This window comes from Malus domestica, chromosome 07 (assembly GCF_042453785.1).
Source record: "Malus domestica chromosome 07, GDT2T_hap1".
Lineage (NCBI taxonomy): Eukaryota > Viridiplantae > Streptophyta > Magnoliopsida > Rosales > Rosaceae > Malus > Malus domestica.
Genome location: NC_091667.1, coordinates 36,853,000 through 36,878,197, shown reverse-complemented (window position 1 = coordinate 36,878,197; position 25,198 = coordinate 36,853,000). Strand labels below are relative to the sequence as shown.

The window sequence follows — 25,198 nt, the reverse complement described above, 5'->3', positions numbered from 1 at the left end:
TTTTCAAACACCACCCGTGGAGACAAGCTCGACTTCCAATTCTTTTGTTTGTTTTTATTATTTCATTTTCTCCTTTTTGCGTGAAATTGATCCTAAAGCAAATTTAACTGCACACTAACACAAGATAAGGTAAAATGTAACCATTTTAACACAAAAACATCACAAAGACTTTAGAAATTGATGGTATAAATACATGAAATATATGAGTGATCAAATGACAAGTTTGAAATTCGAAATAACTTTCTACTTCGATATGGTTTTGTAATTTACATATTGAACTCTATACACTCTCTGCATCTCTCTAACTTGGTTTGGTAATTTGAACGACTTCATGGTAAGTGGTATTTTGTGACAAACAAAAGTTTAATTCAGAAATTAGATGCTAAATGTCATAATGACATATTTGAGGTAGTGAAGTGTCATTCCTAACAAAATTAATGCGGGATACCTTACACGGCTACCTCTAATCTATTTTAAGTATTTCAGAATCTTGAAATTTGAGATAAAATTGTTCAGATGATTACTAATTCAGAAATTTTGGATCTGCAAAAGTTTATGTGATCTAGCTCCTCTTGCCTGCTTAAAACTTGCGTTTTGCGCTTGCTCTCCACGCACATGGAAATATCACATGGACGTTGGACTGGATTGGATTGGATTGGATTGGACAATATCATGAGTTTCATGAGTTTATGAGGTTGAGCAAGCAAATACAACTTTCCACGTGTCATCTGGAGATACGCACAAATGCCCAATCTCGACGCTGCAAGTTAATAAGCTTCCATTTCCAATTTTTCCAAATTTCCCAAATTCCCCAAGATCCAGTGAGTGAGTGCTGGAAAGTGTAAATCAAATCAAATCAAATATCAATGGCCGAGAGTCTAATGGTGGTGCCGTACTCCTCGTATACACCTGGTCGTCCTCCTCATCCTCGACTGCAACAACATCATCTTCTGAAATCCTTTCCCGCCTCTTCCTCCTCCTCCTCCTCGTCGATCCAACACAACACCAACAGCAACACTCTCTCCGTCTCTTCGTCCGCGGGCCAAGGCCAATGCTTCTTGTTCAAATCTTACCATCCCCTCCCTTTGCGTTTGCCTTTGCAGCGCCGCTCAACTCTCAGCGCTCTTGACTCCGACGTCCCTCACCCTCTTCACCAGGTACTACTATTTGTGCTATCTTCTCTCTCTCTGTTCATCTCCTCATCTGTAACTTAAGCGATGCGATGCATATATTATGATAACAATCTACCCGTTGTATGTATAACTGTTTGATTCTCTCTCTGACATGACATGATGTTCATAGATTTGAAACTCCAATAATTAGTTTATCATTGGTTATTTGGTCTTAATTGATAAATATCATATACTGTGTGACTGTCAGCCCCTTGATTTGGGTCAAACTCAAACTCAAACATTAACATACATTCTGATTGCTCAAAATTGAAATTAACAAATTGTTTTCCCCATTCTCGGGAAAAGGGATCAGTGAAATCCTCGAGCAGCAAAACTAGTTTCGAGCAATGGAATTCGTGGACAGCAAAATTCTCCGGCGCATCAAATCTCCCATTTCTGTTACTGCAAATGCCTCAAATCTACCTCAATGCCCAAAATCTTCTGGCAGGAAATAAAGCTGCCCTTTTGGCAGTCCCATGGATGGTAAGTTGGTAACACACTATTGCTAATTTGCCACCCCCTTATAAGTTTATTAATGACGATTGAGGATTGAGGAGGCTTCTTATTGCTTAGAACATGAATATTTTCTGGTTATATTAGAAAATAATCAACCATAGTAGCCTAAGCAAGGGAGGAATGTTGTAAATGCAGGGAATGTTTACCGGTTTGCTTGGAAACCTTTCCCTGCTTTCATATTTTGCGAAGAAGAGGGAGAATGAGGCCATTGTGGTTCAGACACTGGGTGTAATTTCCTTATATGTGGTTTTTGCACAGCTTTCCATGGCAGATGCGATGCCTCTACCTTACTTTGTCATTACCTCCATTGTTGTCGTAACTGGTCTTGTTTTGAATTTCTTGAATTACTTTGGTTGGCTTAATGCTGGACTCTGGCGCTTCTGGGAGGACTTTATTACTGTTGGCGGGCTATCGGTTCTTCCTCAAGTGATCTCTCTCTCTCTCCCTCTCTCTTAAAAGTCATGTCTTTTTCCATATTGGTAAGCAGGGCGCTGAAAAGTTGCTCAATTTTACTAATCTTTTGTCAACAATTATGATTATAGATTATGTGGTCTACGTTTGTTCCATATCTACCCAACAGTATCTTGCCTGGGGCATTGGCTTTTGTTGTAGCTGTGGTGGCTGTTGTTATGGTAAGATTTTTTTTTATTTTTTGGTTGAAATTGTTATGGTAAGTTTTGTTTACTCTCAAAAAAACCTTTATTCTATTACTTGAATCTTCACATAATCCATTAAGGTTAATGGGAAACTGTTTTAAAGTTAACCTCTTGTCTTTAGAATGAGTTGTTCTGTATTTATCATCTGAAATGAGAACTACTTTTTTTTCCTTTAAAACTTTTTCTTCTTTGCAAAATGAAGATAGAAATGCAAAGTCATTCTTTTTTGCATCTTTTTAGACATGGAGCTGCTAATATTTGCAGGCTCGAATGGGGAAACTCTCTGAAGGTGGCATAAAATTTGTTGGAGCAATATCTGGATGGACAGCTACACTTCTCTTCATGTGGATGCCGGTTTCACAAATGGTACTATTTTAGAATTTCTGTTGGTAATTTTTTTCATTAATCTGACCACCATTAATGCCTCCTGTTCAGTGGACAAATTTCCTAAATCCTGACAATATCAAAGGTTTATCAGCTTCCTCGATGTTGCTTGCAATGATTGGAAATGGACTTATGATCCCACGCGCACTTTTTATTCGTGATTTGATGTGGTAATTATCTTTCTTTATTTTTTTTTTGGTCAATTTGGTAATTATCTATCTCAGTGACCTTCTTAAACTGCTGCAAGACATCTTTGACGGTTGAACTAAATATTTGTTGATTTGATAATTGATATATATATATATACACACACACTCGCGTGAGTTTTAGTAAGAATAACTATCAACAATGACTGCAGGTTCACTGGTTCTACTTGGGCTTCTTTCTTTTATGGATATGGGAATATTGTGTGCTTGTATTGGTAATGGTTTCTGATTTTTGGTTCGTCTTCTTCAACTGGATTTTCTAATGTTCATTTTGGTGGGAATTTTGATCTCTACTAAGTAACGTTGGGTTATTTGTGTTTAATTTCAGGTTCAACAGTATCAGCAAGGAATTTTTCTTAGCAGCGACAACTGGTTTGTTTTTGTGGATAGGTTTGTTTCTTTGTCCCTTCAGTGTAGTACTATCAATTTATACAGCATCCCCGCCCTAAATAAATGTATTTACAAAGAAAAAAATAATGAAATTTAAAATATGCTTAGGTTGCTTACTCGTTGAACATAAAGAGCTCTGTCTGATATTTTTCTCCCAACAGGAATGGCTGTATGGAGAGATGCTGTTGTCAACGAATACGACTCACCTTTCACATCTTTGAAAGAGTTGGTTTCTGGATTGTAACTTCGAGAATCCGGTCGAGGTGATAATGTCAAGAAGCCTCAATGCAGTTGGCAACAGTTCTCGCAAGGGAATAAGACGTGTTATAATATCTTACGATTAAATATGTAATATAATTCCAATAACTAATTAATATACATTGAAAGTCCAGGTCCTGTCTTTACAGTGACCTGCTTAGTAATTAATCTACGGTAGTTGTGGCGATGTCAGGTGGGATTTACATTTGAACGATCCTAAACGGTAGTTTTAACCAGGATATGTACACCAATTGCATCCGCTAACATCATTGCTGTCGGAGTTCTTCAATACGAGTTTGTGGGGAAAATTTGTAGTCTTTCTATGGGAGGGTTGGTAGCTCTAAATTTGTTGTGCTTAGTTTGATCAAGCTAGTGGGCTGTTTTCGGCAGATACATTTATTGGTCTCTGATAAGAGGAAAAACCTCGTATTCTATTCTAGTTCTTATTAATGAACCAATATTTTGGTGAAATTCAGGTGTAATTGGCTTAATCACGGTAGTTCACCATTTTGGAAGTGAAAAGATTTACAAAGGCAGTTCAACCTCTTCCTGATCATTATCATATGATTCACCAGCGACAGGAATCAAACTCAAGATGTGGTGATGTATGAAATATGAGTATGAAATTCATCTCAAACCAGAGAACCGCGGAGAAAACCGCTCTGTGGTGGGTTCGTTGGAACAAAGCTGGGTAGTTATACTAGATACATGAAGCTATAAAAGAAAATAAAAATTATTGGAATTAAATGACAATCGCATCGAAGACTGCTCGATTTCTTTGGGTTTCTCAATTTTATTTGGAATTATAAGAGATAGGAGTGAGAGAAGAGATTGAAGAGGAGAGAGAGAGAGTGACACACCCCGACCGAAGTCGAGACGTGCTGGCCGTCACGTGAGAGTGACGTAGCCATGAGCACAAGGCGGAAGTGATAAAAAGTAAGAGAAATACTAACAATTTAAAACCAATCAACTAACAATCCCAATAAGAAAGGATGCTAGTGAGGATTTAAGTGTATATATACACTTTCAGAGCAAGAAGATAGTCTAGTTGCAGTCAAGCGGCCGATTGCTAAATACAACACCCGAAGGTGAATCCTACATTTTCGGATTTTGTCAGAACACCGTTGGATTCCTCGTGGCCACCAAACTCTGCTATCTAAGACCTAGAGGGGCAAAAACACAAAGTTAAGTGGGTCAGTAAAACACATTTACACGAAAACCTTATTTTCCTTTGAATATACTAACCCCTCGCCGTAAAACAAGTATATGATTATTTTCCTAGAAATTAGAATACATAATTAAATATATAAATATATCATTTCAATTCAATTCATGCTTTACACATTCATAAACATATGCATGCCATGCCAATATATAACAAAGTACACAATTCAGGTAAGAATAGTTTCATAGAAATATGATATGTTAGCCGGAACCCCTGAAGTGGTATGTACGGCTAAGTTTATAGCTCAATAGTCAATTTAGCCGGAGTCACTATAATGACCTATACGGCAATATACTGCACATAAGTCGGAACCACTGAAAAGAGTATGTACGACAAGGTTGGGTGTAATATAATTATGCTCAATTCTACTCTCTCAATGCTAGCTGTGCGATAATACGTTAGTCACCTACGAGTTGGAACCACTTATAGTGGTCTGTACGACAAGATTGTGCACCTAATTGGATCCAATGTGAGCATATGGTGCGGGAGGTGACATAATATACAGGCATGTGCCAACTCTCTCTAGCTAAATCGCAATCACCCTGGAGCAAGTTTATGAGCTAACGCTTCTCAATCACATATCGCATCATCGATGATTTACATAACCAAACACAACTTACCTGAACTTACCGTGCCTCCACAGCACCACATTTATATATATATAAGGTATTACACATCAATTCATGTACGAAACATAATTGTATATGCATGGCATTTATGGCATGGCATTTAAATTGCATTTCCTTTAAATACGTTTTCTGGGAAAAACGTCAAGTATATATATATATATATATTGAAAATAAATGCCCACTCACTGAGATGTCAATGGGTCGTAGCCCCCGAGCCTCGATTGATTACGCTCGTCCCGAGAATAGACCTCACCTATAGGCATAATAATCGAATAAACGTTATTTAACGCACATAACCAACAATAGGTAATAACTTCTCATATATTGCTCAAATTGGGTATATGAATATAACACCGTGACCTACACAACCTCAGGATCATCCCTAAATTTTTAGATAAATTTTTGGAAGCCTCACGCGCCCCCACGCGTCAACAATGGCACGGCCAGACGCGCCCCCCACGCGCGGCCATATGCCAGGCACACTGACGGCATTAGTTAACGCCGTCAGGAATATTCCGTTAAGTCCTAACATAATCCATCCAAATAACTTACGGCGTCAAAATATTCCATCAGACTTCACGGAATATTCCGTCGTCTCCTTCTTCAGAACTCCGGCGACCATCGCCGGCGCCGAAAAACTGGAAAAATTTCTAACTATGGTTTCTTCTTCATTTTTTCACCATTTTCTACGTACTTTTTACCAAAATGAAGATCTCACAAAGATGAACACAACCGTACCTAGCTTGACCTTCGACTTGTCGGAAATTGGATGGAAAAAGCCTCGATAATTCCGGCCAGATTTGAAACTCTCCGTTCTCATTATTCCGATGTCCAAAATCTTCAAACGAAGTACTCTGAGCTTCGTAAGGACCTCCTTAAGCTCCCTATGTCCTTTAAATTCCCTAAAAATCAACATTTTACGTGAGCATGAATAGTACCTCAAATCGGGTTTTGTGATTCGACGTGAAATCGAAGGTAATCTTACCTATATTTGGTACCTTTGAACTCGTGAGGACCATAGGAACACAATGGTACCATTTTCTTCTTCTATTTGCCATGTTTGCAAGGGCTTCTGGTTGTGTCCGTACAAGAGAGAATAGAGAGAGTGAGTCTGAGAGAGAGAGCGCACGGGAAGGAGAGAGAGAGAGAGACTGGGTAGGTGGGTGTGTGTGTGGTCCAAAAGCCACCAACCAAAACTAAGAAAAATCTTAGTTCTAATTGGGTCACCAATCCCAAATACTTACACCAAAACATATCATACACATATCATTCAATGTCCGAGGGTATTCCCGTCTTTTCACGTCAACAAGAATTATTTTCTAGGACAGGCTGTGACAGAGAGTAAGGACACAGAAAGAATATGAAAAAGAAAGAGAGAGGGAGGACAAAGGGAAGAAGCAACTAAAGGCAAGAGATCAAATTTTCTGCACCTAAAATCCTCTGCAATCCCTTTGTGGCCTATCAAAGAGGTTGACACATTTTCAAAAAGAAAATCTTCTACACCTAAAACCCTCTACAACCTATTTATGGTCGATCTAAGAGGTTGACACTTGTCCATCACAAGCCATACATTAAACACTATTAACTAAAAAATGAAATGTGAAAACCCAGACCACCACCATGCTCAACCATCCCTCTCCTCCTCCTCCTCTCTCTCACCATTTAAATACCGGAATTGAAAACATTGAACTTCATCGTGAAGAAAAATGATAGAGAAATTCAAAAACAGAGAACCCATCTCTTAACTTTCAGGTAGATGGGTCATGGACTCACTCCAACAACACCGATATTGTCCTTACTTGGCCATCTGCTCAATCTGTCAGGTATGAGGTTTTAATACAAAATGTCTCGATATTAGTTAGAGTGAGATAATTTTATTTAAAGAGCTTGTTCTCAAGCCTTCTGGGCGATGTGGGACAGATGAATTCTAACACTTCCCCGCACGTGAGACCTCATTTTATAGGTCACACGTGAAGTTCCACACATCAGCAACCACGTGGAGCCAAGCCGGGACTCACCCGTTCACGCAGGATTAATGGGGACCCACCCATTCACGTGGCATCCCTTGGCCTACGTGGAGCCAAGTCGGGGCTCACCCATTTGCACGGGTTCAAATGGGACCCACCAGTTCACATGGATGTACAGGCCCGTTCCTTGGCTCTGATACCATCTTAAATTTCAAATAGACGGGTCATGAGCCCACTTCAACAACACCGATATTGTCCCCACTTAGCTACCTGCTCAATCCATCAAGTGTGGGGATTTAATACAAAAGGTCTTGGTGTTAGTTAAAGTGAGGTAATTCTATATAAAGGGCTTGTTCTCAAGCCTTCTGGCCAATGTGGGACATAGGAATTCTAACACTCCCCCGCATGTGAGACCTCATTTTATAGGTCACACTTGGAGTTCCACACATCAGCGACCACGTGGAGCCAAGTTGGGGCTCACCTTTTCACGCGGGGCCAATAGAGACCCACCTATTCACGTGGCATCTCTTGGCCTACGTCCAGCCAAGTCAGGGCTCACTCGTTTACACGGGGTCAAAGGGGGCCCACCTAGAGCTTTGAGTTCTTTCGGCTACGATTCAATGCGGTATCGTTCTAGGACTCAAATGATCTCGGGGCTTTGGTTCTTGACCTGAAACTAATGTCCAGGCTCCACCATGAGAAATCAAATTCGAAGATGATGACATCTCTGTTTTCGAACCCACGGCCCATTATCTCTCTCACTGTGTCGCCCTCATCATCGGCATTTGGACCCATTATTGTTTTTTTTTAGAAATTTAAGAACAAAGCTCCGATGTTCATAGAAATTCGAAGACTAGGACTGGATTAGAGGCCTACAATTTGGTTTACGACGAGGGGTTGGGTGTGTTGGTGACTAAGGTTCATTTTTACTCTGTATTTTATTTTTAATCAATAGTTGACAGAGTTAGACGGGTTAGGTTTGTGGACAGATGTCAAGTAATAAGGCAGGCCACTAGATGCCACAAAGAATTTTGGGTGCAGAAGAATTGGACTCAGAAAGCAAAAGAGCTAGTTTTCTGGAAGTAGGCTATGATTTTGAGTTGTCTTCTTGAGAATAAATAAACCAAACAAGAATTTTTTACATGACACTCAAAAACATGTTATTGAGTTAAAAAAAAATTAGAATTGAGTTGAATATCAAATGGGGCCTAAATTTTTTGAACTAAAAATTTAGGGTCTGTTTGGTATTTTATTTGAAAATTGGGTAAATTACATAATACTCCCTCAGGTTTGAGGTCTATTACAACCTCATACAACATCTTTAAAACATTTCCCTTTCATACCTCACCTACTATTTTGTTTCAATATAATACCTCCGTTACATTTTCCATCCATTGATCTTTTAAGAGTTGACGTGGCTGCCACATTTGTACCATGTGGCAATTTTGTTTTATTTAAAAAAAACCTGAATCTTCTCAACCGAAAATAAATAAAATAATTAAATTAAATTAAAAATAATAATAAAAATAAAACCACATCTTCTTCCTCGTGCCCGTCCTCTTCCCTGCAATCCAAACACCCCATCCCCACCCAAAACCAACCCGTCTCCTACCTCATCACCCAAAACCACTCCCCCATCTTCTTCCCAGTGAGTCCCTCAACAGCAAGAGCACCAATCGCTCCCAGCATGGCTCACCTCCCGTGTATCAACTCTGACTCCTTGAACCTCTGCAGCCCAAACCTCAGTGTACGGTTGAAACGGTGTCGGATTCACCTCTACAATTTCAATCCTTGTCTCGATGATGTTGTTCGCCACATTCTTGGCAAGGTTATGGTCGAGACCTGGTTATGCAACACGTACCCTTCTTTTGTCGTCATCCTCTGCTATCGCCCCACCAACCTCGGTGACTCCATCTCTTCCGACAACCCCGCATTGTCCTCATTCCGCTCGTCCGTACACACCTTCTTCTCCTTCAACGAGACGAACAGCATGCTCTGCCGGACCTCCTCCATCATCTCCCGAATCTCGTTCTGGCATAGGATCTGAGGTTTTATAACCTTTATTGCGGGTGCTTTTGTGGTTGTTTGGGTCAATTCGGGGAGGAATTTTTTAAAATATAGCTCGAATCGAAGATGGAGGAGGAGAGGACGGTAGTGGGGGAGTAGTTCTGGTTTGGGGTGATGAGGTAGGAGACGGGTTGGTTTTGGGTAGGGGGATGGGGTGTTTGGATTGCAAGGAAAGGGAAAGGCAAGGGGATGAAGATGGGGTTTATTTATTTATTTTATTTTACTGCTGAGAAGATTCAAGTTTTTTAAAAAATAAATTTTTTTTGCCATGTGGCACATAGGTGGCAGCCACATGGTACAAATGTGGCAGCATCACGTCAGCTTTTAACGAATCAATGAATGAAAAATATAACGAATGTACTATATTGAAATAAAATAGTAGGTGAGGTACGAAAGTGAAATGTTTTAAATATGTTGTATGGGGTTGTAATAGATCTCAAATCTACAGGGGTATTATGTAATTTACTCTTGAAATTTTTTATCATTTCTCAAAACATTTATTGAAATTTTTTTTCTTTAAGACTCAAAAACTTAATTGGTTTGCAATTTAAAAATTTTAAATCTTACGACTTAAACTAGACAAAGAGATCTAAAAAGATGGGGTTGCATAAGAGGGAGAAATAGCAGAGATGAGGAAAGAAAGTAGAGATGATTGAAGAAAGGAGGAAAGAAAGTAGAGATGATTGAAGGAAAGAGAAAGAAGAGAGAGGATTGGACAAGATAGAGAAGAAGATGAGTGAGAGAAAGAACCGAGAAAATGCAAATAGCTGATTGGAGAAGAGACGAAAAAGGTAAAAAAAGAAAAGAAAAAGATGAGAGAGAAAAAAGAAGAGAGATGGATAGATTTAGAGTGAGAGGGGAGGAGAGAGAGAAAAAAAAGAAATGAGTGAGTTTAAATTTAAAAACTCATTTTTTTATGTTTTTAGAGAATATACTATATTTTTGAGTTAGTCTTGATTTCAGTTTAAAAAAAAAAAGTCATACCAAACAAGTTTTTAAGACCTAAAACTTGAAAATTGTTTTTGAGTTTAAAAAGTTGGATTTAAATAGAGTACCAAACAGACCCTTAAGTTTTAAATCACGCCATTGCACATGATCTAAGCGGAAAGGTGGTCCAACTGAGGAAAGGTGCTTGCAACGAGAGATATGCTGGGATGAAGAAAGAAAAGAATGAGGAGAAAGTAAATGAATTGAATTATATCGGGTTTGCAATTTGGGTTTTTGGATGTGACTATAACGTAAATTATATTTTTCATAAGAGTAAAAAGTAGTTATAATTTTTTAACTTTAAATCAATTGTAGCTTTGGTGACACGCTCCAACCCCGATATTCCCTGAAATTCCAGGATAGGCACGTGTTGGCCGACACCCGAGGGTGACGAAAGTCATTCATTGTTCCCAGCATTTGCACTCAATAAATGGCTTTCGTCACCCTCGGGTGTCAGCCAGCACGTGCCTATCCTGAAATTTCTGGGAATATCGGGGTTGGGACGTGTCATTTGAGTTCTCAATTAAAAATTTATTAGATATGGTCCTTCAATTTGTCAAGCTATGAAGCATTTGTCTTTCCTTTATATTTACCGTTAATGTGCTTGTGTGGCAGTACAATGTGACCCATAATTATGTTAATATGGGTGCCGAATGGAATAAAAAATTAGGCATATAAGTTAGATTTTGTTATAAATATTTTACCAAAAATAAACAAAAATTATGTTTGCCCCCTCCTAACCTGATCTTTCATCCTCCCCATTCCATAATCTCCATCCCTACCCCACTCCAAGAGTAAACCACCTTCAATCTTCATTATTCGGGTAGACAGGACCTCGAAATTACGGTAGTGCTGCTTCATTCATCTCCGATTTGGGTTTGTTTGGGTTTTAAAAATCATATGCGACAAGGCAAATTAATGGGGTTTATTTCAAAAGGGTTTGAGAGGAGGTGGGCGAAGCAAAATTGAGAGAGATGGAGTCAATTAGTGGTAATTGTAGCATTTTTGCTGTTGTACATAGAACTATGTTTTTAGTGTGTATTTGTTGCACCGGACTGTCTCGGACTGGACTAGCCTCAGGGACTAAGTTAGATTGGCTTAGACTAGACTAAGCTGAATTAGCTTAGTAAAGCGTTTGGTGCAGTGTCGGACTAACAAACAGGATAATTAACGAACTCTAATATTAACTCTAATATTATATTATTTAATCCATAATTATTAATATTTTATTTTTATCCTATTTTTTTATCCTTCTATTCCTCCCTTACCGTCCCATTTTGTCCCTCTTTTTCTCCCTTTTCTGTTCCAATCTCTTCCTCCCCAGATTAAACCTCTCGATTCCAGCCTCTCTCTCTCTCATCCCTGTTTCTTGATTTCAGTTTGTATCTCCATCTCTCATCCTTTTATCTCACTCTAGCTTTGCGTTAGTCGAATGGAACCCTCACGGCTCCATTTTTTTCGATGAGTTGCAGGTTTCACGACGAGTTTTCCAACTAAACCTCGTTGGATTATATTAGGTTTGCACCACTAACAAACTATTCCCCATCTCTGGTCCCAGATTCGAGCTTTGCATGCTCGAATCTGTCATGGATTCGATAAAACCCAAACTGGCTGAGACTTCCAGGCCATTTTTCGGCCACTTTCGACCACCTTTTTGGTTTCGATTCATGTAGAATCGTAATCGCCTCATTCCCATCTCCAATTTGGTATTTTATAAGAAAATTGGTTGTGAAAAACATCTAGTCCAATGGTTTTCGAGGGTGAGTGGTCAAGGAACAAGACGAGGAGGAGGGGGGATAATCTTAGCTAGTCCCATAGTTTTCAAAGGGTCTTACTAAGACCAGCTAGTCCCTGATTTAGTCTAGGCGAGTGAGATTTAGTCTCATTAAACCTAGTCCCTGTCAGGAACAAACATGGGACTGGACTAACCCTTAGTCCAGTCCAGTCCAGTACACTTTAGTGAGGGCAAACAAATGCCCCCTTAGGGTTTTCAAATACTATTCCTTATTAATGGGATGAGGATCTTTTTCGAATTCTCTTTGTTGGAATTCCAAAATGCTCACATTATGACTGTTCATCGTACTATAGTTTTAAGGTTTTCAAATACTATTCCTTATTATTGGGATGAGGATACTCTCAGGATCATCTTTGTTGGGATCCTAAAAATCCTCACATCATGGTCATTCATCGTGGCATTAGTTTTCGTTAGGTACTATTTGTGTTTAATTTTAAATAAAAAATTTCTAAATGATTTATGGCCTCATGGGTATGATAAACATTTAGGAAGTGAGGTCCCCACAATTTAGATTCATTTTCATAAGGATTCGACGTGATCATGGAGTGCCGGCTGTCGACTACCTGACGCCCTCCCCCTCCTCCTTTATCCGGGCTTGGGACCGGCCATGTAAGACATAGGCGGAGTTAAATTCCTATTAATGTACTTGTGGGTCCCATCAGCTACCATAAGCACCTCAAACGGAAAATTTGACGGTGTTAGAACCACAGTCTAAAATATCGATATTATCGGCGAAATATCGCCGATAATATCGGTTTTTTCACATGGCGATATTTTCACACATATACACATAATTATCGTCAATATATCGCGATATTATCGATATTATCGACAAAATCGCCAAGGCTCCATCGTCGGAAAACTGCAGCCGAGGCTCCGTCGTCGCAGCTGCCAAGATCTGTGGGTGTGGTGTGTCTGTGCTCCGGGAAGGAGAGTTGCAGAGATGGGGGGAGAAGAAACAAGGAGAGGAATGAGGGAGAAGGTTCGAGGGATTGGGGAAAGGGGAAACACGGGGAAGTGGGGTGTGTGTGTGTGTGTGTGTGTCTGCTCTGGGAAGGAGAGTTGCAGAGAAGAGATGGGGGGGGGAGAACCGGAGAAGAAACAAGGAGAGGGAAGGTGTGTGTGTGTGTGTGTGTGTGGAATGAGGGAGAAGGATCGAGAGATTGAGGGTGTGTGTGTGTGTGTGTGTGTTATCCGAGAGAAAAAAAAACATTGAGGGTGTGTGTGTGTGTGTGGCACACGGTTTTGTATGAAACTACACGGTTTTGTGTTATCCAAGAGAAAAAAAAAACATTGAGTGTGTGTGTGTGTGTGTGTGTGGGGCACACGGTTTTGTATGAAACCATATGGTTGTGTTATCCGAGAGAAAAAAAAACATTGAGGGTGTGTGTGTGTGTGTGTGTGGGGCACATGGTTTTGTATGAAAGAATTAGAAGTGACTTTGCTCAGAAGAACCAAAAAAACTCAAGAACTCTATGTGGTACTAAGTCACTCATATATCTTATCATGCAATGTATAAAGTGTAAAATGTTGTACTAATTCATTATATATAAATGATTTTGGTGTGTTTAAACTTCTTTCATTAATTACTACATATTTTCTACACTCACAATGTTTGCCAGCTCGCTATATAATCAACTTAAATCAATTAAATCCATCATGCAATGCATTTCCTTCCAATTTTTTTGTGATAAACTAATAGATAATTGACTAAATAAACATTATGCAAAGTTTCAATAAAAATTTCCAATTTTTTCTTACAATTTCCGTAGTTTTTATTCAATTTTTATCGATATCGATAATATCCCGATATTTCCGTGTTTTTGAACTACCGATATTTTCGATATTATCGATATTTAATACCTTGGTTAGAACATAAGAACAAATGCTCCACATTTTATTAAGTTCAAGGATTATATCTAATAAATTTTTAGTTACGAGATTATAGATACAAGTAACTATAGCTACAATTTACTTTATTTATTTTTATTAACAATTCTATTTAAATGTGTATTTAAACACGCGGCACTAGAGTAAATTTGCAACGCCAAAACCCTAATTGCAGATTTCTCTCATTTTCTCCCTTTGGTTGTCTGGTCTGGTTTCCATCGAATCAGATATTTTCGGAAGGGAATTCTCCCATTTCATCATTCAAAATAAAATTCAAATGAACAAGCAGCAGCAGCAATGAGCAAATCACAAGGTTTCTCGTGGTCACGTCTCATTGTGAAACAAGGCATCAAGAAACCCAGCAAAGCCCCACTTCCATTGTCCCAAAAAATCTCCACTCGACCACACTTTCCCGCCACCCCTCAGCCACCCAAATGGTCGTTTTCCAGCAAGATCCCTTATTCAACAGTGTCATCCAGAGCGGCGCAAGACCTTCTGGTGAGGTGGAGAGAGAAAAGCAGAGAGAACGAGAGCAGAGGAAGAGGGCGGGCCTGGACACCAAAGACATTGACCGAGAAGATAAGGAGGACTACATGGGCGTTATGCCATTGATTGAGAAGCTCGAGCAGGAGAAGCTCAAGGACATCGGAGACTTGAACTTGTACGAGGAGCCCACCGATTCCGATAGCGACGAAGACGATGAAAGGTTCACTCCCGATGCCGTCAAGAAGAGGTTTGATGAGTTTCAGAGGAAGTTCACGCGCCACGAGGAGTTGCTCAACAACTTCATCGAGGCTGGTAATTTGCCCATTTCCCTGCTTTTTCGACTATGTGCTTTTTTTTTCTTTGGTATTAATTATTCCAATTGCTTTTGAAATAGAAAAAATAGAAATTGTGGGTGAAAATTTTCGACTCCAGGTACCCTAAAACATTACATAATGATGGTTTTTGTATGTATTTGTGTACTAGTCTAGTCCATGATATGTTATTTGTTTACTTACGTTGCATTTGCATTCTCTGACATGACATGACAGAGACACTTGATGATGCTTATAAATGGATGAATAAAATTGACAAGTTTGAGCAAAAACATTTCCGCCTTCGCCCCGAATATAGGGTCATTGGTGAGTTGATGAACCGTCTCAAAGTAGTCGAGGGAAATGACAAATTCATCCTCCAGCAGAAACTAAACAGGGCTATGAGATTGGTGCAGTGGAAGGAAGCCTACGATCCCAACAATCCTGCCAATTATGGAGTCATCCAACATGAACAAGTGGAGCCCTCAGTTGATTTATTGGAACATGCTGGGTTTGAAAAAGAAAAGCAAATTATACAAGGAGTTGATGACGACGACGGGGAAGAATTCAATGACATACTGTTAGAGAAGCTTAATGCCATTGACAAAAAACTCGAAGAGAAGCTAGCAGAGTTAGATCATACATTCGGGAAGAAGGGTAAGGTTCTAGAGGAAGAGATCAGAGACCTAGCAGAGGAAAGAAATGATTTGATAGAGAAGAAGAGGAGACCTCTCTACAGGAAAGTAAGTGCATGTGTCATCAAGTTGACTTTTTAATGTTTATAGTTCAGAATTCAGCGACAACTGACAAAATAATTGTCATAAGTATTTATAAGTTGAACAATTGTTCTGGGTTAGTTTTGATGCAACTTTCCCTTTTTCTTTCCCATGTTTTTATGCTTGCTGTAGTATTTAAAAATATCTGTGCATCTTTCGTGTGCTTGCCTTTTTTTTTTCCCCTTTGTTGTTGTTAGCTAATCTGTTCACTTTTGGTATAACATATCATCTGCTACGTATGATGTTTGTAGAAAGAGTATGAGTTATTTACTTGGTATATGGTTAGCCTTGTTATACTTCGAAGTTTGAGTCAAGTCTTCACAATTTTGTTTTTCCATATTTTCTAATCATTCTTACTAAAATTTGTCCTTTGAGGAGCTTTATGTTATTTGTTTTGAACTTCAGTGCAGCTTCCCATGCAGACATATAACATATTCTTGTTTTTGGTGTGCAAACACCAATGTTTTTGACCATTTTATTCATTACATGTTGGCAGGGGTTTGATGTTATATTAATCAATGTGAACCGAACCTGTAAAGTAACAAAGGCACTCCACCTTGCGGTTTATTTTCTGTGTACATAACTTTTGCTTTGATTTCTCTTCAAGACTCTTAACAGAGGTCAATGCTTTTACATTTCTGTTTATGCTCTATAGGGGGGGCAAGTGGTCAAGTACACTGCCATATTAGCTTGTGGCAATTATCATGGTGTTGTTGGTTATGCTAAAGCAAAAGGCCCAGCAGTCCCTGTCGCTCTTTAGAAGGTATGTGTGGTCTATGAACATTGCAGAGTTCCAATGTCTTGCACAGTGTTAAACATATATTTTTTATATGTTTATTCATCATGATCCAGTTTGCACATCTATGCGTAATTGCTGTGTTACTTTTTTAAAGTTTGAGTATATTAGACGTGACCGTTGTGATCAAAGTAATATCCATCAAACTGGTTATTTTAGATGGATCTCATGTGGATAAGTTCAATGGTTGTTTTTGGATATATCTTGGTATAGTCGGACATTGCTATCTTACTATTATTACTATAAAAAGGTCGTACCCAGTGCACAAGGTTCCCGTTTTACGCAGGGTCTGGGAGAGGTGAATGTCGGCTAGCCTTACCCCCATTTATGGAGAGGCTGCTCCCAAGTCTTGAACCCGAGACCTACCGCTCATGGGCGAAGGCACTTGCCATCGCACCAAGTGCGACCTCTTCACCAAGTGCGACCTCTTACTATTATTACTATGATTATCATTATTATTGTTATTATTATTTTTATACAAGATAGGCTTAGTAAAGTTAAACTCTTACAACTTTATGTCTTAATGGTCACAGATAATAGAATAAAAATGCATTTATTGGTGAAAAGACTATAAATAACAGATAATACACATTGAAGATATAAATGTGGGCAGTTGACAACAACTGGCAGTGGTGTTTCTCACCCTTGTTGTCCAAGGGTCACAGATACTCTAAAACCATATTCGAGACCGATACCACCCTAATACGTGCTTATTGCCTTGTTGAATACTACCCTAAAAATGCTTATAAGTGATTTTAAACAGTGATGGAAACTGTTTTTGGAATAAAATAGATCTAGTGGTAGTTTACAATGTGAAGGGCACGATGATCACATTCTAGTTTCTGATGTGCTGTCATGTCATTGTATTGTATTGTATCATATTATACATCTTGATTCTTGAATCTATATCCATGCAACATATATGTCTTCCATTCCTATTTTGGTTAAGCACACCCAATTTTTGTTGGTTTTCATCTCTATTATGAAAATGCACCCCCATGAAAATGGCCATCTTTTAAATTAAGATGTGTTGTTTAATAAAACAACTGAGGAAGTATGACCAGGTTTTCTGTTACTAGGACGACATGTGTAGCAATAACTATCCTTGTTAGATTGTTGACGATTTTCACTTTTGTTGCGTTCTTCCAGAATGATTGTAAAATTATGGACTGAAAATTTTTGAACAGTACCAATTGAGCTAAGTTCTTTGCCTCACATGTCTGGATTATGAACTTACTGTAAAGAGATTTCCTTTTATTCTGAAGTAAGTTATTAAGGGTGCTTTATGTGTTTTTCCCATTGAGCATAGACTTGAACAAGTTTATCCATTTTTTCTCTGTACCGGTTATTGTCTTTGTGAAACATATGACCATGGTTCGTTTTCTTTTGATTGAAATAATTAAGGGTGTCTCAATTGTTTCCACTATTGAGCATAGACTTGAACAAGTTTATCAATTTATTCTTCTTTTTCTTTTGTTTTCTTTTCTTGTTTATGTACTGATGATATTACAACAATCAGGCATATGAGAAGTCCTTTCAGAATCTCCACTACATTGAACGACACAAGGAGCATACAATTGCGCATGCAATACAAACAAGTGATAAAAAAACAAAGGTGATTGGCTCATTGTGGTGTACTGATTTTTTGTCCTTATATTAGCATTCTTTCATTCTTGTGTTATTCTTGTTTTTCTTGTTATTTCCCCTTGATATAGAGCCTACGTTTAACCTGTAATTCGTATCAGGTGTATCTCTGGCCTGCACCCACTAGGACGGGTATGAAAGCAGGAAGAACTGTTGAAACCATTCTAAACTTAGCTGGTTTCAAAAATGTTAAGTCTAAGGTATTGACTTTGAAAGAAATCCATTTTAAGAGGGGTGGTTCCTGCAATTTGGTTTGTTGCTCTAACCTCCACACTTGTCAGGTTTTAGGCTCAAGGAATCCTTATAACACAGTCAAGGCTCTCTTCAAATCCCTTAATGCGGTCAATAGTCACTTTAACCGGTGTGTTGGATTTTCTTAAATTCATTGAGTTTAATCTGTGTCTCTATATGTGAATTTTCAGATTGAAACTCGAAAGGATGTTCAAGATAAGTTTGGCCGCACTGTTGTTGAGAAGTACCTTCTGTGACAGATGTGCTTAATGTTGCCTGTTTGCAGAATACTTGTGGTTTTGTTATGCATTCCCTTTTCAGACAAGTTGATAAAAATGAGAATTTATTTATATGTTCTGTTATGTTCTGCCTCCTCCACTCTCATATTTAGGAACAATGATGATGTACAATAAGAGTGGACTGACTTGGAAGGAGATTAGTAACTCATCTAGTTGCCTTAATTATTTTAGTTTGGCTCATATGGAAAACAAAGGAAAAGAGAAAGACATTCGGTTTGGATAAATCAAAGTAGAATCAATGGACAAAGATGTCGAATACACTGCGGTTTTTTCTTCCTTGCTTTCCCTTGGGTGCTTTATGGAATAATTCTTTAGGCAGTCTCAAAGTTTTGCACCCTTTTCGTTTCTTCTTTCACATTATTGATAGAGTAATGTTAGGGAGCTTAAATTTGTAGATAAAAGTTTGTACACTATATGTCATGAAACTTAATGATAGGTTACTTGGTAAATCTTTTAGAAAAGGAACTTCAGTGGTTCTTTTAAGGGTCACTTGTCTGTTTAAGACCCACAAAGGAACACTTTACCTATTGTTTGTTGATTCGTCTTCGATGAAAAAAGTTATAAATGTGAAAAATGATTATCACATTGTTTGGGCCCAAAATCACAGTTTGGGCCGAGTGTAGGGTCATTCTCGGCTCGGGAGGCCTTGCGACAAGAATACCACGGATCGTTCAGTACGTGGGCCTCCAAACCTAGGTCGGCTAGGTCATAACGCAAGAGGACGAATCCTAGTGCAATAAGGAGTCTCGGCAGGACCCGGAAGCGAATCCGGCTCAGGTAAAGGACTAGGTTCACAGTCCTAGTGAAGGTAGGACTGGTCGAGTTGATGCTGATCAAGGAAAGAAAACCTAGTCCGAGTAGGTTTTTAACTCGACCTTGGGGGGAGCCATTGCTATAAATAGAAGAGGTTGCACATCATTCAAGCCCCTGCAAAATCAATACAAAATTGCCCTGCGCAAACTCTCACAACTTGTGATTTTTCTTTTTCCTTTTTCGCTGACACATCTTCCGTTGGCATCAACAGCACTGTGGAAGCAACTGGTGATATCTTAAGTCGGCATAGATAGCTCTGTCACCGTAGAATCGATCGGTCTTGCAGTATCTTCCGTTGGCATCAACAGCACTGCGGCGAGAACGGTTGATTACCTATCCAAGTCTCGGTCGAGAAGGGTTCAGAAACCCTTATTGGTCGAGGTCATCTCATCAGCCTTCTCGGCGAAGTGAGGTGTTACAGTTATTACATTCGGCACATTGAAAGCCGAATTTGATATTGAACTTCGTAAGAATAGTAACCTTGTCTTCAGGTTCGAGAGCCCAAGAGGCCGAGACGTGTTCCTTTCTCGGCCGCAATCGCAAGACGCAGAAATCAGTAGCGCGACTCAACGCAACATCAACAAATTTACTCCTCGGCCGACGAGTTGGCACGCCCCGCATTCACCGAAGGACGTAGTTAGCTCATTAATTACTCGGCCTGCGCGCCACGTAGGCTTTGTAGTTTTTAGGGTCAACATTTTGGCACGCCCAGTGGGACCCAGTGCTAAACTACGAAGTTCATGCCAATTGAAACACGATCGGTAAAAAAGAAAACAACTATGGGAAAGTCGACAGCCGATTTGCCGAATCAAAGCCTGGGACAAAGTGTGCCGCAGGCGCAGAATCCCCTTAGCGCTGTGACACCTGAGTCCACGAGCGCGACTCGCCGAGAGAGAGAAGTTAATCTCGGCGGTCAACTCCGTGGTTTAGAAATCCCTAACAGAAACACATGCGTTCTCAATGAAGGGATAGTAGAGGAGTGTGACGAGGATGGTGGTGAAGGATCTGACCCACCAACGAGGTCGTTTCTCCGAAAGCGACTAGACGAGCAGTCTCGGTCAGTCGAGCAGACGTTCAGTCGAGGCATTGACAAGCTGCATGACGCGATACTCAGTTCCAATGATCGACAAACCAGGCTGCTCTAAATGCTGGTTAGTAAAGTTGGTGGCAGCAGGCCTTTCGATCTTCTTCAACATTGTCCACCAGGAAATAACCCGGTACCGATTGTACCGGCCGAGCCTATTCCTGCTCCGCTCAAACCAATTAACTTGGAAAAAGGAGGAGGGTCGAATAGTAGGTCAGACGGAACCGACCAGAGGATCGAAGCAACACCTGTTGATATGACCGAAGTTCAGCGGATGATCGACTCGGCCATGAAGAAAGGGCCGAAGTTTCCCAAGTTTATTCATCCGTACCCAGCTTACGTGGAAACGTTTGGATACCCGAAGGGTTTCAAGATCCCAGATTTTAGTCTTTTTGCCGGTGAATCGTCCCTGTCTTCGTTGGAACACGTGGCTCGTTTCACCGCGCAATGCGGAGATGTAAATAGTGATTTCCATAAGTTACGGCTGTTCAACTTTTCATTGATCGGCTCGGCATTTGCCTGGTACATCAATCTTCCTCCTAATTCCGTCCAAAACTGGGAGGAGTTGGTCGAGAAATTCCACGAGCAGTTTTATCGGCCGGGGATGGAGATGTCAGTCTCTTCATTAGCACGGATGGCTCAAGCATGTGACGAGTCACCAATGGATTATCTTACCAGGTTCAAATCAGCTAGGAATTGGTGCCGAGTGCCTTTACCCGAGGTTGAATTTGTCAGGCTTGCTTTGAACGGCCTCGACGTTGAATACAAAAAGAAATTCTTGGGGGCAAACTTTCGGGATATGTACGAATTAGCCCAACATGTCGAGCAGTATGATTATTTGCTCCGCGAGGAAAAGACTTCGAAAACTCCAACTCGGGGAACGATTTACAAGAACCCTACTGTCAATTATGCGTCAACCGAGGATGAATGCGTTAGTGTGGATGCGGCTGAGATAGTGATAGATAAGCCATACGTTTGCAAGGCATTGACTCATGTTGATTCTAGAGAAGCCAAAAGTCGCTCGGCCACTGAAGGAACATTGAAATCGTCAAAGGTTTATACTTTTGATATTACCAAGGCTGACGCAATTTTTGACCAACTGTTATCAAGCTTCGGCCTGGTCATAACATTCCTAAGGCCGAAGAGCTTAAAGGAAAGGTGTATTGCAAATACCACAATTCGAGCAAACATACGACAAACAATTGCGTTGTATTTCGCGATAACGTCCAAAGCTGGATTGATAATGGCAAACTGAAGTTTCCCGAGAAGAGGATGAGTGTTGATACTGATCCGTTCCCCACGGCAACAGTAAATATGGTCGACGCGTACCTACCCAAGGACAAAGGGAAAGGCAAGGCCGAAGTGGTTGAGACGTAACGCCCGCGGAATCAGAATTTTCGGCCACGGTTCATGGCCGATTTTCGTTCAAACAAACCACCTACGGCTTTAACGAGGCCAGCTATTGTCAAACCTATGATGGATTATAGCACCGATGAAGACAGTGGGACGGCGGTTTTGTGCAGGAAATGTAAAGCGAAGGTCGACAGTGAACCAGAGGAGAAGCCCTCTTCGTAACCTGTGGCCGCAACTTGGCAAAAGGTAGCCAATGAAGGCCAACATCACGGGGTTTTTGAGAGGCTCGGTCCTAAAGTACGGATGGAAGAGACACCCCCGGTCAGGCGGCGCCTCGATTTTGATGCTTCATTCTATGACGATGATTACCATAAGCGTAATTCTAGCAGTTCAGAATCATCGCGGAGCCAAAAGACCTTCAAGCCTCCCGAGCCTAGAGATCAACGTTGGTACACATATCATTCTTCGAAGGGCGTCTACACCGCGTTGTCCAAATCTCAGAAACGCCGGCATCAACGGATAGATTGCATGGCTCGCCGACGAGCAGCCCAAGAAACTTCGGCCCCTAAGTGGCGGCCGAAGGACACAGCTGCCACTGATGATGAGCGACCACCTCCAGCAATTATGACAGAGTTGGTTCAGGGGAAACGGCTGGTCGATCAAGATGTCGAGACCACGTTTGAAGAAGCTGATAAACGGATCAAACTTCTCATTCGACCAGGGGAGATGAAGGCACGCCTTGAACATTTCAGGCAAGAGGCCGAAAGCAAATTATCCTCGCCGGCTATACAAGAACCTTTGGTCAAAATTCGACGGAATTTGCATCCCCCGTTCCTTGTGGAGTCTTTGGAATATATGCGAGAATTTCATAAGAAACATTCGGCCAACGATCTGTATGGTTTGCCGAAGGCATGCCAGGACACCAATGATCTTGTCCTGACTTGTCCAGATGCTGAGCGGATTATCCAGAAGACCTCAGATCCAGGATTGAAAGCAAGGTTCCAGCACATACGAGAAGCTCGTGTCTTTGGATTTGAAGTCGACCCGTACACCGATATCGATGTAGCTGACCTTCCTTTCTCGCTGGAGGACCTTCAGTATTTACGATATCACTTTGAAGTATTTTCGACGGTTTCTCTCTTCGGCCTTACGACCGATGAAATCACACGTATTGCCCGTCTGGATGCGTATCTCGACACTAGGGATGCTCGGCTACACTACCAGGAGCGGGTTCAGGTCCTAACCCCAATTTCATTGTCAATCTCAACCTTACCTGAGGCGGTCATGCAGAACTAACAAGTGGCCGAAGCAGCTCCGCCGAGTGACGACATTGAAGAAGGGACAGAAGAATCTCGTTGTCCGACTTTGACGACAACTGAGTCCGTAGTCGCCGACCAACCGAACGAGGAGGGTCTTGACCAGATGGGCCCGTCAGTCCTGGATAATATGGAAATCAGTATGGTCCATGTGTTACCTGCCGATTTTCAATCAAGCACGGCTCAACCAAATTTCCTTGATGGAGATGTGGTTGCCGAGGAACCCGGCCATGTTGATTTTGTATCGATTGCTGAAGGCGAGTCAACAGCAAAAGATGATAGTCTAAAGGCCGCTTTGGCCGAATTGTTCCCTCGTTCATCGTTGGCCAAGCTTCACCATTTAAAGCCACTGTATGTGACGGCCCACATTGAGGGATATCTAGTTTCTAAAGTTTTTGTCGACTGTGGAGCTACCGTCAATATCATGCCTCTGAACATCATGAAGGCCTTACGCCGTTCAAATGACGAACTGATTCCGTCAGGAATCACAATGAGTAGTTTTGTCGGTGACAAATCCCACACCAAAGGTGTACTTCCGTTAACTGTAAATATTGCCGGTCGCACCCACATGACCGCCTTTTTCGTGGTTGATTCCAAAACCGAGTATAATGCACTGCTCGGCCGAGATTGGATTCATCAAACCAGTTGTATTCCTTCCTCATTGTACCAAGTGCTTGTCTTTTGGGACGACAAATCGGTCACTGTTCATCCGGCCGATAGCCAGCCCTTCGAAACTAACATGATCCAAGCACGGTATTATGACGATCACGTCGGCTACATTACTTTGCAAGGCTTCAATGAAGAGGGACAGCCGACTCGGATTTCCGTTCAGAAAGCTATCAAGGTTGGCGCCGAGACTGTCCAGCAGGATTCGGCGAGACTCGGATTAGCCAACTTCCTCCCCGAAGCCGATGTTTGACACCGATCGGGAAACACGCAGGGCCGCGGTTTCATCTACTATGGAACAACTGCTGGCCCATTGGTATACGATATCTAAGCAACCCAATTCGGGCGTCAACCTCGTCGAGGTCCTTGCTGAGGGAGATAATGGGCCTGTATTATCTTTTGATAAAATTCGAGCCGCCCCGGCCGAGCTCGAAAATCGTCGGCCCCTAGTCAAGGACCCTTTAGAAGAGATTAATGTTGGGACGGCCGATGACCCACGGCTTTTGTTTATTAGTGCTTTACTTCCCCAACGAATGAAAGACGAGTTTCGTACCTTGCTTACGGAATTCAAAGATTGTTTTGCTTGGAGTTATCATGAAATGCCCGGCTTAGATCGTACTCTGGTCGAGCATGAATTACGTATTAAGCCCGGATTTAAACCCTTCCGTCAACCACCTCGTCGATTCTCGACCGAAGTACAACTCAGTGTCAAGGACGAACTAGTTCGGCTTTTGAAAGCCGGATTCATTCGGACAGCTCGATATGTCGAATGGTTGGCAAATATCGTTCCTGTATTAAAGAAAAATGGTGCACTTCGCATTTGCACCGATTTTCGAAATCTGAATCTGGCAACTCCCAAAGATGAGTATACAATGCCGATTTCAGATCTGTTAATCGACGCCGCGGCGAATCATGCGATCTTATCCTTTATGGATGGACATGCCGGGTACAACCAAATATTTATTGCCGAAGCCGATGTGCACAAAACTGCTTTCCGTTGCCCAGGGGCACTCGGCACTTACGAATGGGTTGTCATGCCATTTGGCCTCAAGAATGCCGGCGCCACGTACCAACGGGCGATGAACACCATCTTCCATGATTTAATTGGCACCATCGTCGAAGTTTACATCGACGATGTTGTCGTCAAATCTAAACGCCGACAGACACCTCTGGACGATCTCCAACAGGCTTTCCTCCGCATGCGTCAGCACAATCTCAAGATGAATCCTGCCAAGTGTGCCTTCGGTGTATCGGTCGGGAATTTTCTTGGTTTCCTCGTAC

General features: G+C 41.0%; 1 protein-coding gene and 1 pseudogene across 2 annotated transcripts; both read left to right on the top strand.

Moving 5' to 3' along the window:
• Positions 1–716: 716 nt before the first annotated feature.
• On the top strand, positions 717–3,769 carry MEX (maltose excess protein 1-like, chloroplastic). 2 transcript variants are annotated; one of them, XR_530061.4, is made up of 9 exons: positions 717–1,157; positions 1,479–1,655; positions 1,824–2,114; positions 2,231–2,320; positions 2,609–2,710; positions 2,780–2,898; positions 3,087–3,169; positions 3,263–3,324; positions 3,486–3,769. XR_530061.4 is itself a non-coding variant. In NM_001294024.1 (9 exon segments), coding segments are annotated over 9 exon segments (1,278 nt in total).
• A 10,534-nt stretch (positions 3,770–14,303) lies between these two features.
• Positions 14,304–18,754, top strand: LOC103428559 (uncharacterized; annotated as a pseudogene).
• Positions 18,755–25,198: the final 6,444 nt, after the last annotated feature.